Consider the following 26,043-nt stretch of genomic DNA (forward strand, 5'->3'; position numbering starts at 1 on the left):
AAATGTGCACACAGAGGTAGGCCAGGAAAATATCTGAATACAACTGAAGTCATTACGACCAGATCCGAGTTTTCCATCTATTTTTCAAGCTGAGAAGTACACTTGAAAAAAAAAAAAATTTTTTTTTAAACATACAAATGTGGGGAGGGAAGAGAGACTCCGGGCTAGTTCAGCCTGCATCCAACATGCTCCTGTGGAATACGGAGGTTCCTCCTGTGGAACACGGAGGTTCCTCCTTCCTCCCAGAAGAATTTCCATGATGGATCCTGGGGAGCTGGAGCGCGGCCCATGCAGGTGGCACCTACTCCAGCTGCCCCAGCGGAGCTCACCGGAGCGCCGCCCGCTCGCAGCCGGGAGCGAGGGCACCCCGCGGCTGGGGCCGGCGGCGGGCGGGGCCGGGCAGGTGCTGCGCGCCCGCGGGCCGGGCGGGCGGGGCGCGGAGCCGTCCCCGCCCCGCGGCGCTGCCGCCGCCGCCGCCGCGGCCGCCGTGGCGCCCCGCGCAGCCCCGCCGCGCTATAAGTGCGGGCGCGGGGCGCGGCGGCCGCCGAAGATGCGCTGGCAGCCGGGGCTGCGCGGCGCCCGACCGCGGCCGCCCCGCGCCGGGGAGCGGGAGCAGCGGCAGCAGAAGAAGGAGGAAGAAGAGGAAGGGGGAGACGGCGGTGGCGCGGGGCGGCCGCGGCCATGAGCTGCTCGGACGTGGCCATGCAGCAGCCCGGCGCGGCGGCGTGCGGGGCGCCCCGCTATCTGGCCGCGCCCGCGCAGGTGAGCGGCGGGGAGGGCAGGGCTGGGAGGTGCGGGGTTTTTTGGGGAGGCCCTCCCTCAGCGGGTGCATGGCGCATCGCTGGCTGCCCTGGGCGGAGACCTCCGCTCCGGCCAGCCCGCGATGCGCTCCGCAGCCCCCGGCCTGATTTGGAGATGCGGGGAGCTGCTGAGGGTGCCCCGGAGCAGCGGAGCCTGGTAAGAGCTTTCCTAACCAGAAAAAGGCATTTCCCCGTCCAAATTCTTGCATCTGGCAGATGGATGTTGGCTCGCTCAGCTGGCGTGGGGCAGGAGGGAAAAGTTATTTCCTTACTCCTCTCTACTTCTGTCCGCCTTCCTTGCTGGGTCTCCCTTCTCGCCGCGTTTGCGGGCGCGGAGCGGCGCTTTAGCCCGGCCCGGCCCGGCCCGGCGCGGTCCGCGGGCGCGCACACCGGCGGAACCCGCGCTGCTCCCCGCGGACCGCACCGCACCGCCGCGCATCCCCTGAAGGATCGTCTGCGTTGAGTTTCCACCAGCTGAATTTGGTGATCAGATGTTGTATTTTTTCTTTTTTTTTCTTTTTTTTCTTTTTTTTTTTAAGTGAATCAGGAAATTCTTATCGGGCTGACAGCATTTTTAGACTATGCAGTGCGTGGGTGAAGTGGGACTAATATTGACTTGGCCCTAATGTAGTCATCTGAGAATACATTTTTTGGTTGTTGCTGCATTCCATAAGGTTTTATCATTATTATCCATGAAGATTGTTTTCTCCGTACATGGGAAGTGACCCCTAGTATCAACTTGCCTGGGAGACACGAGTATGGGCTAAAACATTAAAATTCCAATCGTCTGTTGCTGATTTTTTTTCTTTTTTGTTGGGAGACGGAGCCCGTTTGCAAAAATGATACCCCAGTGAACTTGTCCAGGTTGCTCATGTTCACTCTAAGCTCGAGCTCTGGAAAACTTGTGAGTTCTGCTTCTTGAAGAGTGCCTTTGCTATTATTTCTTCTCTAATCTTGGTCAGAGCTTGCAAATCTTCCATCTGTGCAGTGATTTTACTTAGGAAGTTTGTATTTGGGTATCTGGAGGTCCAGTTCACAGCCTGTGTGCTTTGGAAGGAAAATGAATAGATAAAAACGAATAGCCTGATTCTCTGACTGACAGACCTAGCAGTAGAACAAGGCAATTGAAACTCTGCTGAACTTCCTGACATTTAACTCTGAAAGTGGATGTCTGTATTTCTCTTCCAGAACTGTAGAACACTTAGTATGGGGAAATCTCTTAAATGACCGTGTCACGTTCAAGTGCTGTGCTTTTTATTTTTAAGCAGAGGTATGAAATTTCTTCCTCCAAAAGCAGAGCCATGTATGAAATGTTCTAGGGGCACCCTAATGATCACTGAAGTTTCTTGAAATTTTATTTTAAACAGGCTGAGTTCTTGGGGGTTATGCTGTTTAAGAGGAGGTAGATAAGCAAGGCAAGAAACGTAGATAGCTCTGATAAGCCAGTGCAGGTCCTGAGCTGGCCATATATCACATTTCCATCTAAAAGCTTTCTAAACATGGCTATCCTAGATGTTATTGACAATTTAATTTGATGAATCCTGGTTGCACTGCTTTTCTTGACACACTTGGAGCTGAAGGGTCTTCACAAGCTGCTCGGATGCCAGACTGAAAAGCCAAGCTGTTGTTGCTGAAGAAAGTGTTGCACCCTCTGCTTCTAACAGCTGCTAACTTTAGAGTGGTTTGTGTATTTTTTCTGAATCCAAAGTTTTCTAAATTAAAAACAAAAAGAAAACATACCGTGAACTCCTCAAGCATCAAAATTTATTGTTTAGGTAACGAATAATGACATTTTGCAAGTCTCTGTTCCTTCAGAATTGTCCTGTCAGAGATGCTTAATCAACTGGTAGAGAACGTAACAAAAAAAGATGAAGAATCTGTTGCCAGGGTTTTGGTTCTTACACATGTGTTCAACATGTAGAACGCTCTTGCACTCTTTGTGAGGATGATGACCGTTGTAAAGAATGTTCCTCTTTGCTGGAATTAAATCTGTGGTTTAAAAATAACAGTGAGGGAAGATGGATTAGTGGGATACCTTAAAAATAAGTCTCTGCATTGGAGATGATAAAACGGAGCTCACCCTCAAAATATCCGAGGACTCCACCAAGGCATTTCTCAGTGGTATTGTACTACTCTGGTGTCTTTCAGTTTGTTTTCTGAGAGACAAGGCTCTTCCATGCTCTGCTGCTGTTGGCTTTCCTTTTCTTCTCATGGCAAGGAGGTGTATGTGTGTCACTCTGACTAAAGCCTGTGCATCTCCACTGCAGGTATTTGTAGTAAAGCCATCTCAAATGTGTAATTGGTTGTGCTTTGGACATCAGTTTTGTGAGCTTTAAAGAGCAAAGCAGCTCTTCAGCTGTGGAGCTCAAGTGTCTGGGCTCTGGGATCTCTCTGGAGAGCCAAACCCATCGTGTTTCCTTGGGTCAGGGGAAGTGCCTGCAGCAGGACAAAGTGGGTTCTAATGCTTGTCTCCTTTTTTATTTTTAATGGAAAGTCTCAGACTGCTTTTAAATGATGAATTAGCGTGCACCTGGGTTGTGCAGAAGTGTTGTAACTTTAGGGGGTGGTCCATCGTGCCTTTTTAGTTTCCCCACACTAAAGTTATTCCCGTATTTCTGTGTCTGTGTTTTTTCCGCCCTTAAAATCAGCACGGGATTGATTTTTGCCTTGCACAGAAAGGCAGAATTTCTGGAAATGTAGCTTTCACCCATCCTTAGCCAGGAAAGGACTTACTGGCAAATTGATTTAGATGGGGTTTTTTGTTTTTCTTTTTTTAAAGCTCTTAGTGGACTGAAGCCTGAATTCCTCTTGAATGTTAATGGGAGCGGAGGCTTAGCACCTTAGATCTTTGAGATTGCTCAAGTCCAGGGTGCTTGCTGGAGGGAAGTAAGCGAAACACGGATATACACATGCTCATATGGTGCCAGAATGAGCTGATGGAAATGGGGTGTGGCCCTGATTTTACAGATAACTCGGGATTTCCGTGCTCCTTTGCCAAAAGACGGAGCGAGCGTGTGCCGGTGTTAGGACACGAACGTGTTGCTGTGTCTGGTGGGGAGTGTGCAGGCGTCAGGGTGAAACCCTGCCGAGTGGCACCATTAAAATGCTCTTTGCTGTCCACGCTGCTGAGGGGCTGTGCAGCTGGAACAGTGAGCTTTGGCTTTCCTGTTGGGTGAGGGATGGGTGTAACGGGATTCGGAGAGGCTGCGGGAACACGTAATTGGAGCAGAATCCCATCGTGTTCCCGGCGCACAGGGATGGCCTGTCCTGTCCCAACAGGCTGGGCACAGCAGGCTGCAGGGCTGAGGCTCAGGTAGGGCTCAGCCAGGCTCACTAACACACCGCCTTTGGAAGGGGAACTTACAGTAAGTGGTAGTTTTGGAATTTCTCCATGGTATGTAGAGGCAAGCCAGCATCTAAGCCAAAGCTGTCCTTGGTAAATCCAGCCTTGCATAAGGAGTTGTGATATGCTCGAGTCAGACTTTCTGCTGGCAGTGCTGTAGACAGGCTTTGTCCAGATAAGGCCTTGTCTTCATTAGCAATTTGGGTCACTAACTGGGCTCTTCCTTCCAAACTGACAGAGTTGCAGACAAGGACAGGTCACATTTGATGCTGTGTCAGCTGGCTGTGGCTAAACCCCAATTCATATACTGTAACTTGTTTTTTCAGTGAAATTCTTTGCACCATGTGTCCCCAGCTTTTGAGGATGGGCTCGTTATACTGCTTATGCTGCTGCTTATGTCTGCAGTGTCTAATGGCAGGTAACAGCAGAGCATGGCTTCACATCCAAGTTTTGCAGTTCAGATTCTTTCTCAGGGCTGTTCCTTTGCTGTTTGCTCTACTAATTTCTCTGGAAGCTGTGTAACCTATATAACTCATCTCCTCTCACATTCACAGGGTGTCAGACCTGGGTTAGGTCCTGCCCTGTGTATGAGGTTTTGTTGGTTGGTTTTGTTTGGTTCAATCCCACGAGACATCACTGATTTGGCTTGCTTTACTCTATCATTCTGACTGGGACCAAATTCTACTTGATCTTCCTCTAGCTACATAAAATTAGATTTAGGGTACATCTCTGTTTACATGTACAGCAAAAGGTGTATAAATTCATTATTTTTTCATCACCTCCCTCCATCAGCAGAGCACAGCAAGACTTCCAGGCTCTCTGCCTCTACAAATCCAGTGGCTCAGCTGAAAACAAGCTCTCACCTTGCTCATTTATGTGGGTAGAAGTTACTGTTTCATGTTTTTAGGGCAGTGCCACAAACACATCTTTCAGGCCCAGCATTCAGTGCCCTGATTGCTTGGAATTGTCTCCTTCCTTGAATACTTTCTGTGTTATCAGGAGGAGCCTGCTTGGCAGACAGCTCCACAAATGGAGGGCTGTCTGAGGATTTGCCTCGAGTTTGTTGCTGGAATTCCTTCTCAGAAGCTTATGTCAAATGACAGCCTTTTTCTCAGGGTAGGGTCATATAGTGTTTCCTCAGCGTAGTTGTTCTTTATTTTTGGTTCCTGTTCTTTTTCTCATAATGGAAAATCTGTAACAGGTGGCCACAGGCACACCAGACTTCCATGCTTGGGAGCATAAAGGACCATATGCTGTATGGTGGCATGTATGGAGATAATAAATTGTAGGAAAAGGCAACCAGTTTATGTGAAAAGTAAGAGCTGGCCTGAATTTTTGATTCAAACTTGGCTGAAGTAAAAACCTTCTCTGCTCTCAAAGTATGGTTGTTTTTATGTTGTTGCTTTGCTGGCTACTAACTGGTTTGTGCTGGAAGTGAATTTTTTTGGATTTGCAAAGAGGAATGTTCTGACATTTTTACCAGACACTCTGGGTGAGACCCGGGACCCTTGAAGTCACTTGGACTTTTGCCACAGGCTTTAATGTGGCCAACATTTCGCTGCATGAGAACAGTTTTGCTTGGTTCTGGGTAGAGTATGTCAGAAAATAACAGAAATCTTCAAGGCAAGGATTTTGTGTGAGATTTTGGACAAAATGTTTTCTTGTTTTTTCTTTCTAATTTTTTCTTGTTTTCTAGTTCAGAAAGACAGGATTATGATTGTTTAGAATAAACTTCCTTTTTAATATTCCCATATCAACAGTGGTATGGTGTTGGCCTTCAGTTTCCTTTTGTTGTACGATTTGAAGTGAAAGTTTTAAATTTTCTTTGGAATTGCTTGTTTGTGAATATATGAAATAAAAATAATGTAACGTTGGTTGAAGCTGAATTCAGCCTGGGCTGTACAGCTCAATTTATCCAGAGATCGTGCTGTTTCAGCCATGAACTAGGGTCTGTTATCTAAGGGATATAGACACTGGATTTCCCTGTTTTCCACTTAAATTCTGTATTCTGAATTTAAATACTGTATCCCATGTCTTGGGCAAGAGAAGATTTTGGATGTTTGTTTTGTTTTTCAGAGGCTGTTTAATATCAGTCTCTAGTGTAAGGGAGAGGTGTATTTCATGAATATATTAAAGTACTGAACCTTGACCAGAGATAACACTGTGTTTGGTCAGAAACACTTTGTAAACAACTTACATATGGAATTGGCTGCTAAAATATATGCTAGAACTGTTCAAATGAAAAAGGACAAGTTAAACTGGGCTAGCTGAGGTTAGTGACCATAAACCTACCCCGGTGTTTGTGGGTTTTTTTGTTTTTGTTCCCTCACACCCCATGATTGTGGGACAAATTCGTTTCGCAGCTGATGGTCTTGCATAGTTTTCCACTCACAAAACTGCAGTCAAAAATACTGCCAGGCGGTTATTCTTAAGGTCAGAACAAAAATTAGGGAATTTATATGCAAACAGAGTATTTTAGGTGAGTTGGGGGGAAAAAAAAACCCCTCACATTGTCAAACGATGTATACAGTGTAAAGAATGTATTTACATTGCATAGAAGGAAAACTTGTTGAATAACTTGCTCTCACTGTAGTGTCTCACTTAAAGAGTTTTGCAATTACAGGCTGATAATTTCTTCCTGAAATGCAAATTAATTAGATCTGTGTCTGATTACAGGCTTGCTGTTTTGAAAAATCTTTTAATTTAGAACTCTCATCCTTTGCTGCAAACCACAACTTTGCGCTGTACATAATCCTCACATAAGGCCTTGTTCTTCTCCATCAGTCCTATCTTTTTTTTTAGTGCATTAGAATTTTTTTTTTTTACATTAAAAAGGTCAGATTTGGTGGTTTTGAAAGGAGCAAGTGCTCAGAGCATCTTGTAATGACTGTCCGTGGACTGGAGGGGAGGGAAGAGAGTTGAAATGGAAAACGAATTAGATTCTTAAGCTGTGGAAGGGGGAACATTCCTGCGCAGAGAAGCCACTCTGGAGATAAGTTTTAATTTCCTGAGCTCCAGTCCCTGTATAGGAACATTGGAAGACTTCCTTCCTGATCACCAAGTCAAGCCAGGGGCTGTGTTAGCGGTGTGTGTCTGTCTGTAATTGCGTGCTTGTGTCTGCATCTGCATAGCTGCAGCATCAGTGCCAGCACCTGTAGGGATGGGAGTCAGCTCTGAACCTCTGCTGCCTCTGTTCGGGGTCTGGCATGTCGAGATTTCTCTAGAGGATCTCTCTCATACTTTGTCTATACTTAGGAAAAAAAGCCTAAGAGAAACCAAGAATGAGAAAATTACCCTCCCCAGCCACTTGCCCTGCATTTTTAAGAGGATCTGAGTTGTGGTGCAGTTTCAGGAATGGCCAAGTCGCCGAGGTGGATGCGTTGCAGGTTTCCAGTGCACGTGTCTCCTGTATGTGCAGTGTTGCTAGAACTGTTTTTGTCTTACTGAGGTCTCAGGGGTCTATGATTACTCAGGCAATACCATGAAGTTCAATTTGAGTGATGTCCTAGTAAGCATTTGGGTAACAAATATTAGGAGAACTTTCCTGAGATGTTTGTTTTTTTACAGAAGGCACGAAGCACTTCCAGAAAAAGCATAGGTTACCCCAAATTCTGCTTTTTCAAAAATATGTTTACAGCCTCAGACTGTTTCATTTTAGCAGTTCTAGTTTTACTAGAGACTGCTTTATTTTGCCGTTTCTGTATTTTTGTTTATTTTATTTACTTTTATAAGTGAATCCCAACGGTTCTCCCAAAAGTCTAAGTAATATTGTGCTAAACTGAGCCACAGTATAACTTTGCTTTGTGAAGCACAGATTTACTGGAAATCCAGGCTATTGCCTGGGTGTCCCCAGCTGAAATGAAATTTCATGTGTCCCTCACTGCAGTTTGTGCAACAGCATCTGAATTAGTGGTATCACTGAGCTGCTTCACATTTATCAGTTAACCCATTGGAATGTCCGATACGTTGCTTAAGCTGCCTTGAGCTTTAAGTATAGTAGGTTTTAATTCCACTTGTCAATAGCTCTTTCTTACAGTTATTTTTTAAAATAACCATTCATAATTAAGACTTTGCCCCGGAGCATTTATTTTGTACTGCAGTGAGAGAATTTGTGTCAGATTGTATGATTTTAGAAAGTACTGAATTTAAATGTACTGATGGTACACAAAGTCAGAAAATTACTTTCAATTATTTCTAAATTGTACAAGCACATTTATTGTAAAAATGAAACTTTATAGAGTGTGTAGCTGTTCGACTTTTTCTACACAACTATTTCAGAAAAAGGGTAAAAAAGCCATAAACTTAAAGAGATTCTGATGGCGCTAGAGTGTTGCCAAGCAAGCCATTAAAGATAAGTCAAACTGTAATTCTGTAGGAATGCTATGAAATACTTCTGCATATGGACTGTAGTTGTTTTTGGGTTCCTGAAAGTGCTTGTGTGTAAAGTCAGCTGTGGAAATGGCTGGCTAGCTAAAAGCTATGATTCCTGCAGCTTGACTGTTGAGGGGAGAGGTTTTTTCCCTGTGAAAACAGTTGTAAAGTGGAACATCTGAAAAATATGTTCTATGCAAAATGGATCTTCACACACATTTATTTTGACATTTAGGTTTGATTTGAGAGAGAGAGGGAGAATATTCTGAAATAGCCATTCACAGATGGCTTGTGAGGGTTTTAGTTTTTTTATATGCTTCTCTGTGTTTTTGGTTTGGGGTGGATTTTTCTGCATGTGTTTGCGGACTTGTCAATCCCCCTCTTCCCCCAGATCACATGTTGAATTTTTTATGACTTGAATTTTTTTTTCCCTTTTCCCAAAAGTGGGTGTTAAAAAAAAAAAAAAGAATAAAGGAAAGAAACCCTTTCCACCCCAACCTCACAACAACAACAAACCACCCCATACCAACCAAGAAACCAAGTTCTCAAACCCTTGACCAGCCCAGCCCCCAGTCACCACCCCAAGCTATAACTTCCTGTGATAAAAATTCTGTCGTCAGTGAGTGAAAATTTATGCATTTTGTGGATTTTGGTGATACAGTAGAAAATTTCTCAGGCAGCAGGAAACTCTCCCACCTTTACAGCTTCAGCAGTAAGTGTGGGGAACCCAGAGGGCTCAGCTGGAGGAGTGTGCCCAGAGAAACCTGGTGCTTGCCCAGCTGGATGTGTGAAATGCACATGCTGTGTATCTGGCCACTCTTCCGCGGGGCTGGGCTTGACCTCTGCAGCCTTTACTGATGGAATATCCTCCCCAGGTGGGAATCAGGAGGGAATTGTTAGAGCCTGTCTGCTTTCTTTTGAAAGTATTGAGTGAAAGCTGGTGCTGATAAATTGTGGCTGTGAAACGTGCCTGAGAAGCAGGTCCATCTGTGTGAGATGAATAGCGACTCTTAAGTGGGTGCTGGTATTCTCTTCTTTGTGAAATGAGAGTGTGAAGTATCCAGGTAGTCCAAATTTATTTACAAAATGAGTAATCTGTGTATTCAGTTATTTTTTGTTAAGGAAACTATAAGTTGAGCTTCTGCTGAATGCCATCACTGATGCATCTCTTGTTTATCTTGTTTCTAATCCCAGAAGAAGTTAGCTGTGTACAACAAGATGCAGGAGTCTCTGGAAGTGAGCCTTCCCAGCAAGCAAGAGGAGGATGAGAAAGACCAGCCTGCCGAGATGGAGTACCTGAGCTCTCGCTGTGTGCTGTTCACTTACTTCCAGGGGGACATTGGTGCAGTGGTGGATGAACACTTCTCCCGAGCTTTGAGCCAAGCCAGTAGCTTCAATTCAGAGACTGCCCTTTCCAAGAGCAAGGCAGGGCTGAATCCTCTGTGGAGAGGTAAGAGGGGCAGCAACTCGCTCTCTGTGGCGTGGCTTACTCGGGCTGCATTGCAGTAACACACCTTGCATTGCAGCTGAAATTCTACTGCTCTCTGGAAGTGGAAGAGCTTCTTGGGTTGAGTGATCTGAGGTGTTAAAGGGGAGAAAGCAGCCAAAGGCATGAAAGGAGCAGGCATCTCCAGCTCCTGCCATATCCTGTCTTTGCCAGGGGCTGGGAGGGAGAGGGCTTCACAAACGTCTGCTGCAAGGTTGGAGGCTTTATTTTTTTTAGCTCCAAGTGTGAAACTTGGCCTGTGAGGCAAGAGCAAAGCTGTTTGGGGTGCTGGCCTTGGATGTGAAGGAAACCTATGCAGCCTTCTCGAGTGGCTTTGCCAGGTGATCAGGATTTGTCCACGGCTGCTTTCCAGGCGGGGAGGAGGCAGCACGGGATGGAGTGGGCTGGGGGGCAAGCCCTGGCTCCTGTGGCTGCAGCCATGTGGTGTTTTCCTTTGCAGCCTGCTTGTGGGAGAGGTACAGATGATGTTATGGCTTGCTGGGTGTAAAATGGCCATGACATTACTCTGCCTCCACGCAGGGAGCAGAAATGTGGTAGGTTCTGTGAGGCATTTACTCGCTGTCCTAACACAGTGAGTAACCACGCTGTCCTCTTGTTATGCACGTAAATGCTTAAATACTTTATATATATTGGTGTGACAAGAAGCAGAACTTGCCAGAGACAACTAGGTAGCCCTTACAGACAAGACTTCCAAATTGGAAAAAGCGTGGCAATAAGATGCTGTTTCCATTTTGTTGTATGTGCCAGTCTGGGTGTTTTTTAAAATCCTCACAGCTGCATTGTTTCTGATCACATCCTTACGTGGACTGGCAGAGGGGTGCAGCCTAAGCGAATGAGTAATGGTGAGCAATGGCCTTACACTGGGTTGATGAGAGAGGTACTGGTGGGATCTGAGCAGGAGCAGTGGTGTTCCTAATGAGTGATGTGGAGGTGAGACTGCACTGATGATAGCCACAGGTATTTAAGAGAGATGGGATATTTGGAAACAACTGTGAAGAGAAAAATAGCACAGAAGAACTTGCTTTCCAGAAGGATGATGACAAATCCGAGGAAGTTTAAGCAAAGGTCAGCACAAGTGGCTGGGGAGCTGGAGGAATTTATGGCTTGAGCTGGGACCATTAACGTTAATGGGAAATTTTCCGTTGACTCGACTGAGAGCAGGATTGAACCTATACTTACTAAAAAGGAGACTGGAGCGTTTATAAATGGCCCAGACAGGCTATAAATGTTTTAGCAACAGGATCAAGGCAGTCCCCAGAGACCCCATGCCCACAGCAAGCCCTCTTCAGCGAGCCTGGGGATGTTCCGTGGGTGCAGTCGTGTGTTGTCCCTTTGGCCTCAGACGTACCCTGTTGTTTTTCCCTGTCCCCCTCTGTGGCTTCACAGCCATCCCCAGAGGGCTCTGAGTGGCCTGGTGTGAGGATTCTCCAGCCAGGCTGCCCCCTGACCCCGTGTGCCCCATGCCCTCAGTGGGGAATGGAGGTCAGCATGTCCTGAACATCTTCTGGGAATAGAGTAAGGAGATAGCCCTGTGCCATCCCTGCACCTGCTGGAGGGGCATGGAGGTCCCTGGGGAGGCTGCTGGAGCTGACAGCATTTGCTGCTCCAGAGGAGAGAAGCTGACAGGAGCTTTTGTCAGCCCCAAATGGGTTTCTGAAATATTCCTGCTTGAAAGCAAGATGGAAGGAGCAACACTGTCAGCTTGGTCTTCTGGTTTATGCACAATATCAGAGATGCTCAGTTCCAGCACATGAATGTGAGCTTGTGTCCTGTTACCTAAAGAAGTTAAATTGCCATTAGCTTGAGGTTCTTCCATAAATAACCTTCATGGGTAGTCAGAATTGCTGTCAATTTCTTACTCAGAGATAAGCTAGAAAGTATTTCATTTTGCAATAGCTGTTTTGGGAGATGCAGGTTTCAGTGGAAAGTGTGTGAGCTGGCTCCCCAGCTTGCTGCATTTTCTCCTTTATCTATAAGAAAGGAGGGATTAGCAATGTTTTTGACTTTTTTTCATATTTTTTTGTTTTCTTATTTATTTTTAAGGTGTTCTGATAAAAATGCAAACTCTGATTTTATCCTTAAGGTGATATTGCAGGGGGGTTTTTGGTTGTTTTGAGGAGGGATTTTGCTTATATATAAAAACAGAACCTGTTGTTCTGAAAAGAGGAATTTTTTATCATTTGCATGTTGATCAGGTTGGGCTAAAATTATTTTGAAAACTGATTTTTTATAAAATACAATTCTATATGACAGGCTTGAGTAATGTGAATATTGAATTTTAGGTGTAGCTGCCTGAATTCTTGTGCTGGTGCTAATGATACCTTGACACTAATATTACTTTAATGGTATTTTTATCAACATGCTTTTCCTTGCTGAAAGCGTTGGGTTGTTTTTCTATCTTACTTTCTTTCCTCTTGCCTTAAGTGAGAGCTGATGTTGTGCTACAGAAAGCTCCATGTGTTGTCTCCTTTCCAGTGTGTGTACTTCTGCTGTGTTTTCAGTGTGTGCTGTGAACATTTGGGTTGGCCACCGTGAACACCACAAAGCCACAGCTTTGTGGTCCTTGGGATGCTGCCTTGTCCCTGCTTCCCTGTATTTGGGGTAGGAAATAGTGGTGACTGTAGTATCTGTTAAATGCAGTATTTGTTTGCAGTATTTGACTGCAGTAGTTGTTAAATGACTCCTGAAAGGCCATGGAAAGCAGAGAGATTTTTGAATTTTTATTTTTTTCTTTCTCAAGAGCAGTGTGGACATGGCTGTTTCTCCATGTTCCATAGAGGCCAGGTATCCCTGGGCACTCGGGGCGGATGAAATTTTCCTGCATGTCTGTGTGACATGAGCTGAGCCTTTATGTGACATGGGCTGAGGCTTTGTGTCCAGTGGCAGGACTGACCTTTCCCAGTGGGAATGGCCACACTCAGTGGTGCCAGGGGGTGCTGGCCCCTGGCAGTGTCAGGCAGCAGTGATGGCTTTGTGAAACATGCACAGGTTTGAAAAATGGAGGTGACCAAACCTGTTTGCTGTGGCCTGGACCTCCTGCATGACTGGTGAAGCCAAGCTGTTATGCAATCTGGGATGAATTCACGTTGGCAGATTCTGTGGTTTAAAGTGCTCTCTCCTGTTACTAAAGCTGTCCTGCAGATACTTTGTGGTTTTCTGTGCTTTTTTGAAGTGCAGGGCTTTGGATTTAGGGCTTTTCCATGCAGATAACAGCCAGATAGTTTTCAAAAACTCAATTACAGAGGTTAATTTTCCAGAATACTGGCAGAGCATTGTCAGGCTATGCTCTTCTGTTAAGTAGTGTGGAAAACAACAGACTGGACATGAAGTTTGCTTTTTTTTTTGTATCAGCCCTGCTGCCAACAGCACAATCCATACATACTCTCCATCTCAGTGTAATCCCTTTTTACAAGGAATGGTTTACAAACAAGGAACAATACCAATTTTGGAGGAGTGCTGAGGCTTCTGTAATATGCTTGAAGCTCTCTGTAGTCTTCAAGCATGAATTGCAATAAAAATACATTGCTAAAAGCAGCCCAGCCTTTTGAAGAAACCCATGGAGTGCAGCTTGCCAGATAAGTTTGCAGCCTCTGAAGCATTTTGGCACGAAGCATCCACAACGTTTGTCCGTGGTATGTTTGCAAAGTTTGTTTCCAATATCGGAAGTTAATCAGACTCAAAAAACTGCCTAAATCAAAGCCAACTGATGTGTGGAAAAATTTCTATGATTTTAATGGATTTTCAAACAGAGACACGAGTGTCCTAGTGATGCAGTCAGAAAACGCTTTCAAGTTTTTTACTTCCAAAATATTTTTGTATAAGCAAAGTTCAGAGGCAGGAGTGTTTGAAGAATCTGTTCATTCTCAATGGTGTCTTCACCCAAGTCTCATTCCAGCTGCTTATTAAACAAAGCAAAACAAAAGGTGATTTAAAAAAAAAACTCTTACAAAAGTTACGAGGAACAGAGGATTCCTCGCCTCATCAAATGCTAAACTTCCCTGGCTTTATTTCTCCATAGGCTGTTTTTATGACTGTTCTTTCATCAGAGGTGAAGTTCTGTATTTTTATGTTTCCATCTTTCACTAAAAAAAAATCCTATTGGAGTTGAGAAATATTGCATGAAGCAGTACTTTCTAGCATGAGCTGGCAAGAGGATTGTGAGAATGGAGAAGCCAATACTTTGCTACACATCAAAAACACTAACTGCTCCTTCAAAAGAGGAATTTTTAGAATGTGATTTCATAATGTAGAGGTATTGGAATCCATTTAAATATAGTCTGAGCCCTAGCTGTAAGAAGCAGCAAGTCTTTTAGTTCTGACAAAAACCTTTCTGAGCTACATAGATGGTTCTGCTTGTAGGATCCTATTGGGTAGAGGGCATCATGATATATTCTATGAAGGAATAACATAAGCTGTGTTAGATATGACCTTTATCCCATCAAAGCATGCAATTAGTTTGAGAAAATCAGGTATTTTTTAGCCAAATGTTTCCTGTTCTGCAGTGTGAGCTGGTTCTCTTTCCTCTGCAGCATTTGCAGCCACAGCAGCTGCCTTTCCAAATGATGTGCTCTAGTCTGGGCAGGAGTTAGCATCTGCTCACAATTTCTGTACCAAGATCCTCAGAGGTCTCTGACTCTACAGCCTGAAGAAGAAAAATCTTCTTGAGGGGGGAATCTTATGTATGTGAAAACCTGATGGGAGGGAATGAAGATGGGGGGAGCCAGGCTCCCTTCAGCAATGCTTGCTGACAGAACAGGAGGCAACAGGCCGAGATTAGAAAACAGGAAATTCCATCTGAATACAAGAAAACTTTTTGTTTTGTTGGATTTTTTAGGCTGGTTGTTGCTTTTGGGGATTTTTTTTTTTGAAAGGCTGCAAAAAAAAAAATCTGACTCGACATGGTCCTAGACAACTGCTCCACTTGAGCAGGGGAATTGGACTAGACAATCTTTGTCACTATAGGAAATGAAACAACACGAGCATACACACCTCTGCTCTCAAGGTGAAGGAAAAGGGATGTTTGTTTTCTGACTCCAACATTTATAGATCTCCAAAAGTGACAGTGGATTGGAGGGTGACAGTGCCACCTCTCCAATGACACTGGACAAACCAACAGTCCATCGAATTTCTCCTCCTCCATAAAAGAATGCAAAACAACAAGTTATTTCCGTGAAGCATGTGAGAAAGTTCATTACAAGAACGTAAACATCGGAAGGCTTAGAAAATCTTAAAAAAATCAGAGCGACAAACCTTCCTACCTCAAATGTCCAGTGATTCTGTATTTACTTAGAAAACCTTAAAAAAATCAGAGCGACAAACCTTCCTATCTCAAATGTCCAGTGATTCTGTATTTACTTAGAAAACCTTAAAAAAATCAGAGCGACAAACCTTCCTACCTCAAATGTCCAGTGATTCTGTATTTACTTAGAAAACCTTAAAAAATCAGAGCGACAAACCTTCCTATCTCAAATGTCCAGTGATTCTGTATTTACTTAGAAAATCTTAAAAAAATCAGAGCGACGACCCTTCCTAAGTAAATACAGAATCACTGGACATTTGAGATAGGAAGGGTCGTCCTCTGATTTTTTTAAGATTTTCTATCTCAAATGTCCAGTGATTCTGTATTTACTAAGGAAGCTTGAGTTCAGCCAAACTTCAGAGAGCGGCAAATGGTTGTGGGGTTTTGATTTCTGGGATGTGTTGTTCATTGTGGGGTTTTTATTCTGTGGTGTGTCGTTCAGCTTCAGTCACGCTTCCCTTCTTTTCTCCCCACCAGAGAGCTCCACGATTTCAAGCCAAAGGAGCGGATTCCCCACCTCCTTCTGGACCAGCTCTTACCAGCCTCCTCCTCCCCCCTGCTTGAGCGGCGTGCACCCCGATTTCCCCGTGACTGCACCAGGCACCTTCCCAGCAGCAGCAGCAGCAGCAGCAGCAGCAGCAGCAGAGCCCGGCAGCTGGCCGGGACACGGCCTGCACCAGACTGCCCCAGCCCCTGCCCCGGCCGCCGCCGAGGCCTGGCCCTACCCCTTAGCGTCTCAGGTGAGCCCCTCGTACGCACACATGCACGACGTGTACGTGCACCGCCACCACCCTCACCATGCCCACGTGCACCACCACCACCATCACCATCCTCACCACCATCCCCAGCACCGGGAGCCGCGCTACGGCTCGCTGCTGGTGCCCTCGGTGCGCGCCGCCGCCGCCAGGATCCCCGCGGCCCAGCCCGACGGCGCCAAGGCCGAGCCCGCCGCTGCCGCCGCCGGCGCTACCTCAGCCTGGGCCGGAGCCTTCCACGGAACCGTGGACATCGTGCCCAGCTTTGGGTTTGATACAGGTAAGATGGCTTGGGTTCTGTATTTTTTTTTAATTTTTTTGTAATTTTTGTTGTTGTTGTTGTCATGGTCTGTGACTTGTTTGAGCAGACATGAACTCCCTGCAGCTGAAGCAGGGCTGGTTCTCAACAAGGAGACATCTTCATTGATTAAAGAGCCTCTGAACATGTTTTTATAGGCGTGCTCTAGCTGAGGGATATCCCAGTTTTTCCAGTCTGTAGAAACAGGGACAAGTGCATGTGAAATGGAGGAGAAAGCACTAAACAAAAATGTGTCCAAATGATTCCCACACATGTGGGAATCCCTCCTGTAATTGCTGTCAGGGCAGCTCTCCCTGCCTTCTGCTGAGAGACCTTGGTCCCATTCAAGCTAGATGAGTTGTGGAACAATTCACAATTTTTTTTTTTGTTCCTTTCTATTTAAATATTGTTGGAAAATGTTAGTTATGCTTCCATGAGGAAGTTCTCAGTTTGTTCAGCTGGTTCATATGTGCATCTACCAGTATTTAGCTCCAATGAACTAACAACTTGCAGTGCATGAGGACTGCATCTTGAGGTGGAACATCTCGGTGTTTCCTTCCAGTTGTTACATGGAGAACAGAGGTGCTGATTGAGCTGAGCTTTCCATCAATCTAAACATCTTTCTCTAGGGTGTAGGCAGAGGTGTGTGAATTAAATCCTTTTTACTGCAGAATATGTAGTCTGAAGTGCAGAGCATGAACTCCATCTGTGTCTGTGAGCTTTGAGTGGCAGTCTCTCTCCTCAGCATCTGAAGCAGTCTGGCAGCCCTCAGGGTTTGAAGTTTCTGGCCATCAGGTGACTGACAGTTCCCAGTGCATCCATCCTGGAGCTCATGGCCCCCACTGAGGGCTCCTTTTTTCCATTTGATATTTATCTCACCAGCAGCAATCCTTGCAGATCAGTACTTCTTAAAGACAGTATGTTATCTGATTAAAGAAACACTAGGTTTGTATCTTAGTTCCCTTTTCCTTAAAGTATCTGTCTCCATTTTTGATAGCTCTCTCTGACTAGTTCAGTGTGTGAGAAGCACTTCTTTGCCTGACTGATTAGTGGGCAGGAGAGCAAATAATGGATGCAGAAAAAGGGCTGTTTCTTAAAAATTAAATACTATGAACCTAATTCAAATCTCTCTTCCCTTTAAAGCAACTTGTAACCAGTAATCTCATCTAAATACTACAACACTTGCTGTGTTGATGTCAATAAAACTAAGAAAAAGCTTATCAGTATTCTTAACAATTTATATATAAATAACATGTCTAGCTAAACAAGCAAAACAACAACAATTATATTTTATGCTTTTGGGTACAGAATGATAAACTAACCAGGCTGGGATCTTGAGCTTTTCCTTTGTGAGAAACCCCATAAGGGGAGTGAGCCTCTTTCTTTGAAGAATGAGCAGTGTCACTGTCACTGGTGTAAGGGACAAGCCCTCCTGGACCCAGCCCCACCTGCAGGGCCCTGGTGTTTGGCTTCACCTTTTGGGGGTGGAACAGAGAACTGTGTGAGGAATTGTTAGTGAGGAGAAGCCTCTGCCTGGCTTAGGTACAAGTCCAGCCTAGACTGGGAGTTGTTTTTTAAGAGCAAATACCTCAAAAAGGACTGGGTCCTAGCACTGCCTTAGAGAGCAGACACAGCTTTGGCTTGGTGCTGCCTGCTCCTTGTGAGAATCCCTGTGGAGGGGTACAGTTGGGTGCTGATTTTGTCAGGATGCTGATTTGGCAGTGCCTTGCATGTCACTTGGTTCCTCAGTGTGGGAGACAGTGGGAAGGATCTGAGCTGTTCACTTCTGACCTGTGCTTGGTTGTGTGGGTTTTAGTCTGAGTTCCTGTGGGGGAAAAGAAAAAGGGGAGATGTGTGACTGGTTTGAAGAAACAGAGAATCTCAGCAGACCATTGTCTCACTAGTTTGAACTAGTTGTTCAAAAGGGCCACAACACTGAAACACAGCAGCAAAACCCTGTTAGGCAGCCCCAGTTTTGGAAACAAGGGTGCAAGCATTGGTACACAGCAGGTAGTGGAAACCTGTGACATTGCAATTACTTGCTCACTTGCCCTGCACACTCATCTTTCCCATGCTTTTCACCCTTTGCTGGGAAGGGCAGGAAGGCTGAGCTCCCCTTTCAGCCCTGCCTTTAGCTTGTGCAGTTGAGACAAGTGCTTTGGTTACAGGCACTGGAGGCATGGAGAGAAGAGGGAGCTTAATTGCCTCAGGGTTTTGTGTGCACATCCAGCAGAGTCATCCCAGGGAAAGTGTGGGGAGAGGAGGGGTTGCTCGAGTGCCACATGGAGTCACATCCAGCACTTGCTTCATGTGCACTTGAGGGAAAGCGGATTATACTGGATAAATCTCCACATCACACAGCATTTCATTACATTCAACTCCAATGTCAAAGAGCAATCTCAAGCGAGAGGCTACAAACTCAAGAGCCTGGAAGAGTGAATTGGCTTTTAGTGACATAAAGTGCTTTCTCCAGAGGAGGGTAAGGACATAGTGGCAAGAATATGTCAGTTCTGAAAGTGTTTGCTCATATATCCCTGCAGAAAATAACCTGTGGAGCTGTCAATATGTCAGATTCCATGAGCTTCAGGTGATTTATGTCAAAAAAGTTCATTTGGTCTGTACCTGGACATTGCCTTTTGGAGTCCTTCACTCACAGACTGATTCTCCCTCTTCTTACCACGGGCCACATTTCTTGTGCTACTGTCACATGTATTGTAGGAACATCTGCAGAATTCCTCATGCTGAATTATGTGGAATGATGGTGTTGGGATCGGGGCAGGCTGGCTGTAATCTTACCCTCTTCCAGCTACATTGTTGCATCTCTGCCCTGCCAAGCCAAATAATCCATCTCAAGAATGGATGATGCCAAATCACTCCAGAGGTTAGGAGGAGGTTCCCACTGCATGCCCGGTGTAGTTTGGGAATTTATGGCTCAGAACACATTGTGTGGGACATCAGCACAGAGCTGACAAACTATTGATCTGTCTGGCACATCTGTTTGAACTTATATGGTCCCGTTTTAGGGGATGAAGGAGTATTTAGCTACCTGATTGCCGTTAAATGTGGCTTAATCCTCACGTTGTAGGCTGCAAATTAACCCTTTGGGAAGCTTCTGTGTCAGTCCAAGTGCAATTAAAGAAAGTGCTGGTCTGCATCAAGAGCTGTTAAAACCTGCTAGGTCTGTGTCTGCTGGTGTGTAGTGTCTTTCCAAAGTGCACAAGCTACAGTGCTCAATAAAAGAGTACATTTCATGTCAAGCATTGATATAAACATGTTGGAATAAGCAGAGATTGTTTGGATTTATACCTCAGTTCCTTGTCCTGCTGGTGTGAAGCAAAGCAAGGCTGGGCTGTCCCCAGCTCTGCCTGTGGCTCAGGGCTGCAGCTGTAATGCAGTGTCACCACTAAAGCTTCCTGCTTGTGCCAAAGCCACATCCAGCACTTCAGACCAGGGGCTGGGGAGGGAAATTCCTGTCTCTCAGTGCTGCTGGTGGTTGTAGCCATCAGTGCTTCTCTCAGGAGCAGGTGGGAGGTGTCCTGCACCCCAGGTGACCACTGGGGTTTGGCCGTGCTGCAGGCAGTCCGCAGGAGGAGAGCAGAGCATCTTGCCTTGCCAGGGATATCCTGTCCTGCTGTGGGACACATGTGCTGGAGGAGGCTCCCTGCAGCCTCAGCACACTAAAAGCAGAGCAAGACTTTGGCATGAGTGATGGCTGTAAATCTATTAAAATTGAGGTGTGTGTTCTTCATACTAGAAAGTTACGCACACTGCGGTGAATAACTTCAAATTTAGGTGAATTAATCAGCATCCTTTAGTCCTGGTTTACTGTGGAAAATCCCACTTTGGAAATGCCTGTCAGTGGCATATGTTGAATTTGGAGTTTGAGGGGCCTGTCCAATCCCCTCTGCACATTTGTCTGTGTTCACACACATCCCACAAGTTTGTCACAACTCATTAAATTTGCCTAGATGTTCCCACAGAACCTGCATAATGTTTGTGAACAATTAGCTCTAATGTCGGTGGTCCAGGGAAGGGGATTTTGCTGGAGTGGCAGTGCTGGGTCATGCAGTGCAAGTGAGGATTTCCTTGCTGAAGGGAAAGCACTGCAGGTGGGAGCTCTGGGTGAGCAGCCAGCCTTGGATTCTGTGTTAGGACTGCAGATGGCCTTGCCTTGAAGGAGATGGGAATATAGTGAGGAGAAGGCATGGAACGTGTTCCACATTCAGTTCTGTAAATAGGACAACTTTGTTTTTTTGGATTGTTTTCTCTTGCTTTTTAGAGTCTGTAGCTATACCTTAAATCTCCTTGTTACAGCTCTTTGTGCCTTGCAAAGATACCTGCCTGTTCAGCTAGGCATTCCCTTTGTACCACTTGCTGTTGTCAGGTGGAAGATCTCTTAAACACGTGTGTGTGTCATTTTTTTTAAGCTGCTGGGAGCCATATAACCTGTTCCTCTTCTTAGAGGCTTCCATGGCCTCTGGTGTCCTTTAGTGGCCCACTGGTGAACTTAAATGGCTTCTTTATGCTCTGAAAGTTTTCTGCTGTCTAACTTTTTTGTTTGTTTTTCCTTTTTTTTGGTGGGGGCCATCTTTGTTTAAAAAAATTGTAAGTAGCAAGAGAAAAATAGCCCCAAATTGTCATCACTAGCTTTGAGGGAGCTTTGAAGGGAGCAGCAGTTCATTATGGCTGTGTATGATGCTGCCAGGGAAACAAACAGCTCTTAAGCAGCAAGGAGACATCTTCATTGAATAAAGAGCCCCTGAACATGTTTTTATAGGCATGCTCTAGCTGAAGGATATCCAATTTTTCCAATCTGAAGAAACAGGTACAAGTGCACACAAAATGGAGCAGAAAGCACTAAACAAGGTTTGGGCACCACAACTGTGGGCTCTGCTTTCCTTTTTTCTTCTCTGCTGGACACACAAGTGTTTCTACCCTGCTTGGGAATCCTCACAAGGATAGAGCCATATGCTCTCATCTTTTATGTGAGTGCTAATTGCTGTGCAGCTCAGCTCTGAAATGTTGATCATCGTTAAGTATTTAATTGCTTATAATCTTAAAGCAAGGAGGTAGTTGTCAGATCTGAACCCTCCATGCCTGCCTGTAAGTTTTCAGAAAACTTATGGGTCTTCCTTCATATTCAGTGTGTGATTGGATTTTGGAAATGAGATCCATGCCTAGCACGTGGTTAAACATCACATGAACACGGAGCTCTGGTGGTTACAACATCACAGAGCACCTATTTACATTAGTGGTGAAATTAACCCAAAATTCTTAGCAAGTCAGGTGCCTGGGTACATTGCATAGCAAGAATGATGACTTGTAGTGGGAAATGTACCTTCATTTCATGGAATGTGATTTACTCCCCTCAAAACATCAAAGGACCAGTTTTAAATCATTGAGACTTGAGTGCCTTTCTACCTCTGAAAATATGTGCCTGCATCTCTGTCCTTTACTTTCCCTATAAATGAGCAAGAGTGCATCTTCTTTGAGACATTTAATCTGCACCTGCCCTTCTGTTGTCTGCATTTGGGGTTTATGCCCTCTTAGGTGTGAACAGAGAGATTGGATCCCTCTGGAGCAGAGAAATCCCAGATTATAGTGCAGGTTCCAAGTCTATAATGCTAGAGCCACAGCATAGCACCACATTTATTACATAGTCCTCACTTTTTTACAAAGGAAAATGTTAGAGGAACTCATAACAAATGCAAGCTGAAAACCATTAATTTTTCCCATGTGGAAGCACTAGCCATTCTTGGCTGGAAATCTTGCACTCTGTAGGTGAAATTATTTGGGATTTTTTGCCTGCTGCAGGAACATTTTCCCTCTCTCCTCTGCGAGGTGAAATACCACAGAAACTGTGAAATCCTGAAGTGTCCCAGCATTTTCTAGAGGAGATGGTGTCTGTGGCTGGACCCTGCCTGGAAATTCTGCTCTGCTGCCGACTGGATAATTGATGCAGACCTTTAGGGGGGGTTTCTTCACTCCATGCCATGTTCCACATGAGCCCAAGCCAAGGAAGCGCATGCAGGAATTTTATCACCATTTCTGAAATGCTTGAGCCAGAATGAAATTTCAATATGGTTTAATTTTACCCCTCATAAACCAAAAGGCTTGGAGCAGTAACCCTGTTGCTAACAAGTCCTTTAAACTGTTAAATTGTCATTTGGTGGGGTTTGTTTTTTTTTTTTTTTTTTTTTTTTTTTTTTAATTCAAAACTTGTTTTTCTTTAGTTGCTTGGGGAAGAAGAAACCATCTGATTTATTAATCTAATATTTATTGATATTAATTATTTTCTTTTTCTTTTCTGAAATATAGGTCTACAGCATCAGGACAAGAGCAAGGAAACTGCTTGGTTCTGAGGTGCAGAGAAATTCAGACCAGCTAGAGCTGGAGTCAGCAGAGCTGGGTGGGTGATACAGCAGTGGTTGACTCCTTCTGCGTGGAGCAAAGGACACACATGAAGATGAAGAGCCAACTGTTCTGGTTTTGCTATTGAGCCTTTTATTTGTAAGGCTGTTTATGGGTCCCACAGAGTTGGAAAAAAACCAGAAACCTAACTTTTCTTTCTTTCCTCATCTGAGCCTGCTGCAGCTGGGCAACCTAACTCCTTTCTGCTCCTTTAACAGTGTTTCGTTTTGTTCAGCTTGATATTTTTATGAACAGTCTCAATAGTCAGGAAAAAAAGACTCTCCCTTGACTACAGTGCGCCTTCTTTCAGGAATACAGTATTTTGTAGCTCTTTGTGCATCTATTTTTGTAGAAATACAGAAAGTTTGGGTAAGGATCGATGGGCTATTTTAGGATGACATATTTTTTTAAAAAAAATTGTAAAATTGTTAAGTTCTGTTTAAAGAACTTGCTCTCAGAGAAGCACTGGCAAAAATGTATAAAATGCTATTTTTAGATGTCTGTGATGTGTTTGTGCATTTTGGTTTTTTTTTTGTTTGTTACCTCAAATGTCTATCTTTCTTTTCTTTTTAAAGAGCTAAACTCTTTGTTTCCACATTACTAGATTCTGATGCTTTTGTCCTTTTTGTTCTAGCTTAAGCAAGTATAATTCTCACCTGAAGTTTCAGCCAAATATTTTTTCCTGGTGGTAGATTGTAGTAAAAGTGGTTCTGTTTTTCTTGCTTCTGCAGGTGCCTTTGTGCTGTGCTGTCAGAAGCTTGCAAACACCTTTAGCATAGAGCAAAGCTTGAGGTTACAGCAACTGCATTTCCCACCCATCCATTCTTTCAAAATGGACCAAATACTCTTAAATCAGACACGAATATGGGCCTCATCTATGATCCACTGAAGCTGTTCAGCACAGTTCTCTGTGGGTTATGGGGCTCATAAATATCAGTAAAATCTTACAGGCAGGACTTTCAGCTAAGCCATTTCAAGGTGGTCACTTACAACATCAATATTCAGGGAAAATGAACAAAAAAAGAAATCCAGGTTTATAAAAGTGTGTGGCTTGTGGAAACAAAAGGTTGTCACAACAAGGAGAGCACAAGGAGAGCTCCTGTTGCCTTCAGGCTGTGTTTGCCTGGGCTGGGCTGTGCCGTGGGGCTCGCAGGACCCAACTGCAGCCTTGCATTTCATACCCAGCTGAGCCTGCATGCACTGGGGCCACGTGGAGCTTGGGCACCCCCCTGGCCTGGGCCTTGGCTCTGACTGGGTAATAAAGGCTTTGGTGGGAGCCGAGGTGGGTGCCATCGATCCTGAGTGAGGGTGGTGAGGGCGCCGTGCGCCCCAATGGGTTCAGTCTCTGTGCCCAGCCCTTGGGGACTCCAGCTTAGGAGGGACTGAGGGGGGCCCAGGGTCAGCACCTGCCTTGTTGGGTCCTGGCTGTGCCTTGGACATGTTGCCCTTCTGCTCTGTGCACCAGGGTCCCTGTGTAGAGCCTCATTTCCTAAGGCTCTTACAAAGCGTTATGTTTATGTCACTCAGACATCCCTGTTTGAGAGACATGCTGGCCAACAAGATACAAACACATGGCTGAGATAAGAGTTTAATTTTAAGGCACTGAGCATTGTAAATGTAGTTTTGTCAGGTGGAAACCACATGGATCTGTGTGTGAAAGGGGAGGGGGGTGTTGGGAAGTGCCTGCCACTCCGAGGTTCCCTGCACTGCTGCTTCCCTCCAGGCTGTTTGAACTTGATCCTACGAGGTGTTGAGCATTCTCCCTTGTCAAGGGAGAGGGCTTGACATGCTGGCACTGGGGGCATTAGGATTATATCACAGTTTGGCAAGACCCTTTAATCTCTACCTTGCTGATTTGAAGTTTGAGACAATGTATAAATGCTGAATGGACTATGCTTAAATATTGCTTCAAAGTAATAAGGTTGTAGTCTCTGTGTTGGGATGATGAATTAAATGTGGTGGGGTTTTTTTCCTCATCTTTGTAGTCCATCAGTATTTCTTTCTCTCAATAAATTTCACTCTCATGACAGTTCTCTATATTATTGCTGCTCTGGTGGAGCTAGCTCCTCAATTTGCCAATAAATTCATAATGCAGTGGGAAGACTGTATGGGAGGGAATGGAGTACCAGCTGCCACAGTTCACTTTCTTATAAGGACAGTACAGTTCAGGGAATATCTCAAGAAAAAGAGTTCTGACTTAGGAATGTTGATAGTATTAGAAATACTGGGAGGAAAAAAATCTTTAAAAAATCTTAAGCTTTTTTTTCTTCTTTTTTTTTTTTCCTCTTGGACTTGGCAAAAGTGGAAATTAAAGAAGACAGTGTGTCCTCTTTGAACTTCAGGGATGGAGATTCTGGGTGGCAGGGGATGCAAAAGAAAAGACAGCATTTCTTTTTGAGGTGTGTTTGACTTCCTGAAATAGTTTAAAGCCTAACCAGAGCAGTCTGCTCACTGCCTTCCCCTTCACAAGCTCACACAGTGAGGAACCTCCTCTGGTTCCCTATAGATGTCAAAGCAGAACAGGACAGGAGCAAAACAGGCCCACAGTTTGCACTGGAATTTCTTTCTGGATTGTATCTCTGAGTTGTTGGTTAGTGGGGATGAAGAAGTGGGGAAGCTGTTGCCTCTTCCCCTCCAGGACTGCTGTTCTGCGCAGAGTTTCTGCTGCTGAACCTGAGACTGAGCTGGTGGAACTTCTGCAAACTCTGGGTGACAAGTGCCAATAAAAACCTGCTGTTGTCTGTAGCCATCCATGCACCAGTCTGTCAACTCCAAAAAAAAAGTGAAATAAATTCTTCTTTTTCCCCTAAGTCACTGACTGTCCCCTGTGCTAACAAGTGAGAAAGGAAAAACCCAAGTGTGTAGCAGCAGCCCTGCTTCTACAATTCAAGGGATGGAAAAGGAAAGAAAAAGTTCTGCAAACTCTGGGTGACAAGTGCCAATAAAACCCTGCTGTTGTCTGTAGCCATCCATGCACCAGTCTGTCAACTTCAAAAGTGAAAGAATTTTCTTCTTTTCCCCCTCAGTCACTAATTGTCCCCTGTGCTAACAAGTAAGAAAGGAGAAGCCTGAGTGTGTAGCAGTAGCCCTGCTTCTACAATTTGAGGGATGGAAAAGGAAAGAAAAAACCAAACCCACCCTTCCCTGTGACAAAGTTTTGAGCTAAATTCAGCAGATTTCCTTCTCTGCCTCTCTGCCCTACACGCACACTCACACACACGCACAGAGGTGCTTATGAGAAGCAGATGCTGCCATGGTT

At 44.9% G+C, this 26,043-nt stretch overlaps 1 protein-coding gene across 2 annotated transcripts; it reads left to right on the forward strand.

The window, feature by feature from the left end:
- Window positions 1-561: 561 nt before the first annotated feature.
- On the forward strand, window positions 562-23,387 carry VGLL3 (vestigial like family member 3). Of its 2 annotated transcripts, none has more exons than XM_058800110.1 (4): window positions 562-762; window positions 9,709-9,964; window positions 15,798-16,355; window positions 22,692-23,387. In XM_058800110.1, exons 1-4 carry the CDS (start codon window positions 682-684, stop codon window positions 22,733-22,735), a joined length of 939 nt encoding a protein of 312 aa, XP_058656093.1. In that variant the 5' UTR covers window positions 562-681; the 3' UTR covers window positions 22,736-23,387. The 2 variants fall into 2 exon arrangements, with proteins under 2 accessions (XP_058656093.1, XP_058656094.1); XM_058800111.1 differs by having other exon boundaries at window positions 641-762; window positions 9,712-9,964.
- Window positions 23,388-26,043: the final 2,656 nt, after the last annotated feature.

This window comes from Ammospiza caudacuta, chromosome 2 (genome assembly GCF_027887145.1).
Source record: "Ammospiza caudacuta isolate bAmmCau1 chromosome 2, bAmmCau1.pri, whole genome shotgun sequence".
In the NCBI taxonomy this organism is placed as follows: domain Eukaryota; kingdom Metazoa; phylum Chordata; class Aves; order Passeriformes; family Passerellidae; genus Ammospiza; species Ammospiza caudacuta.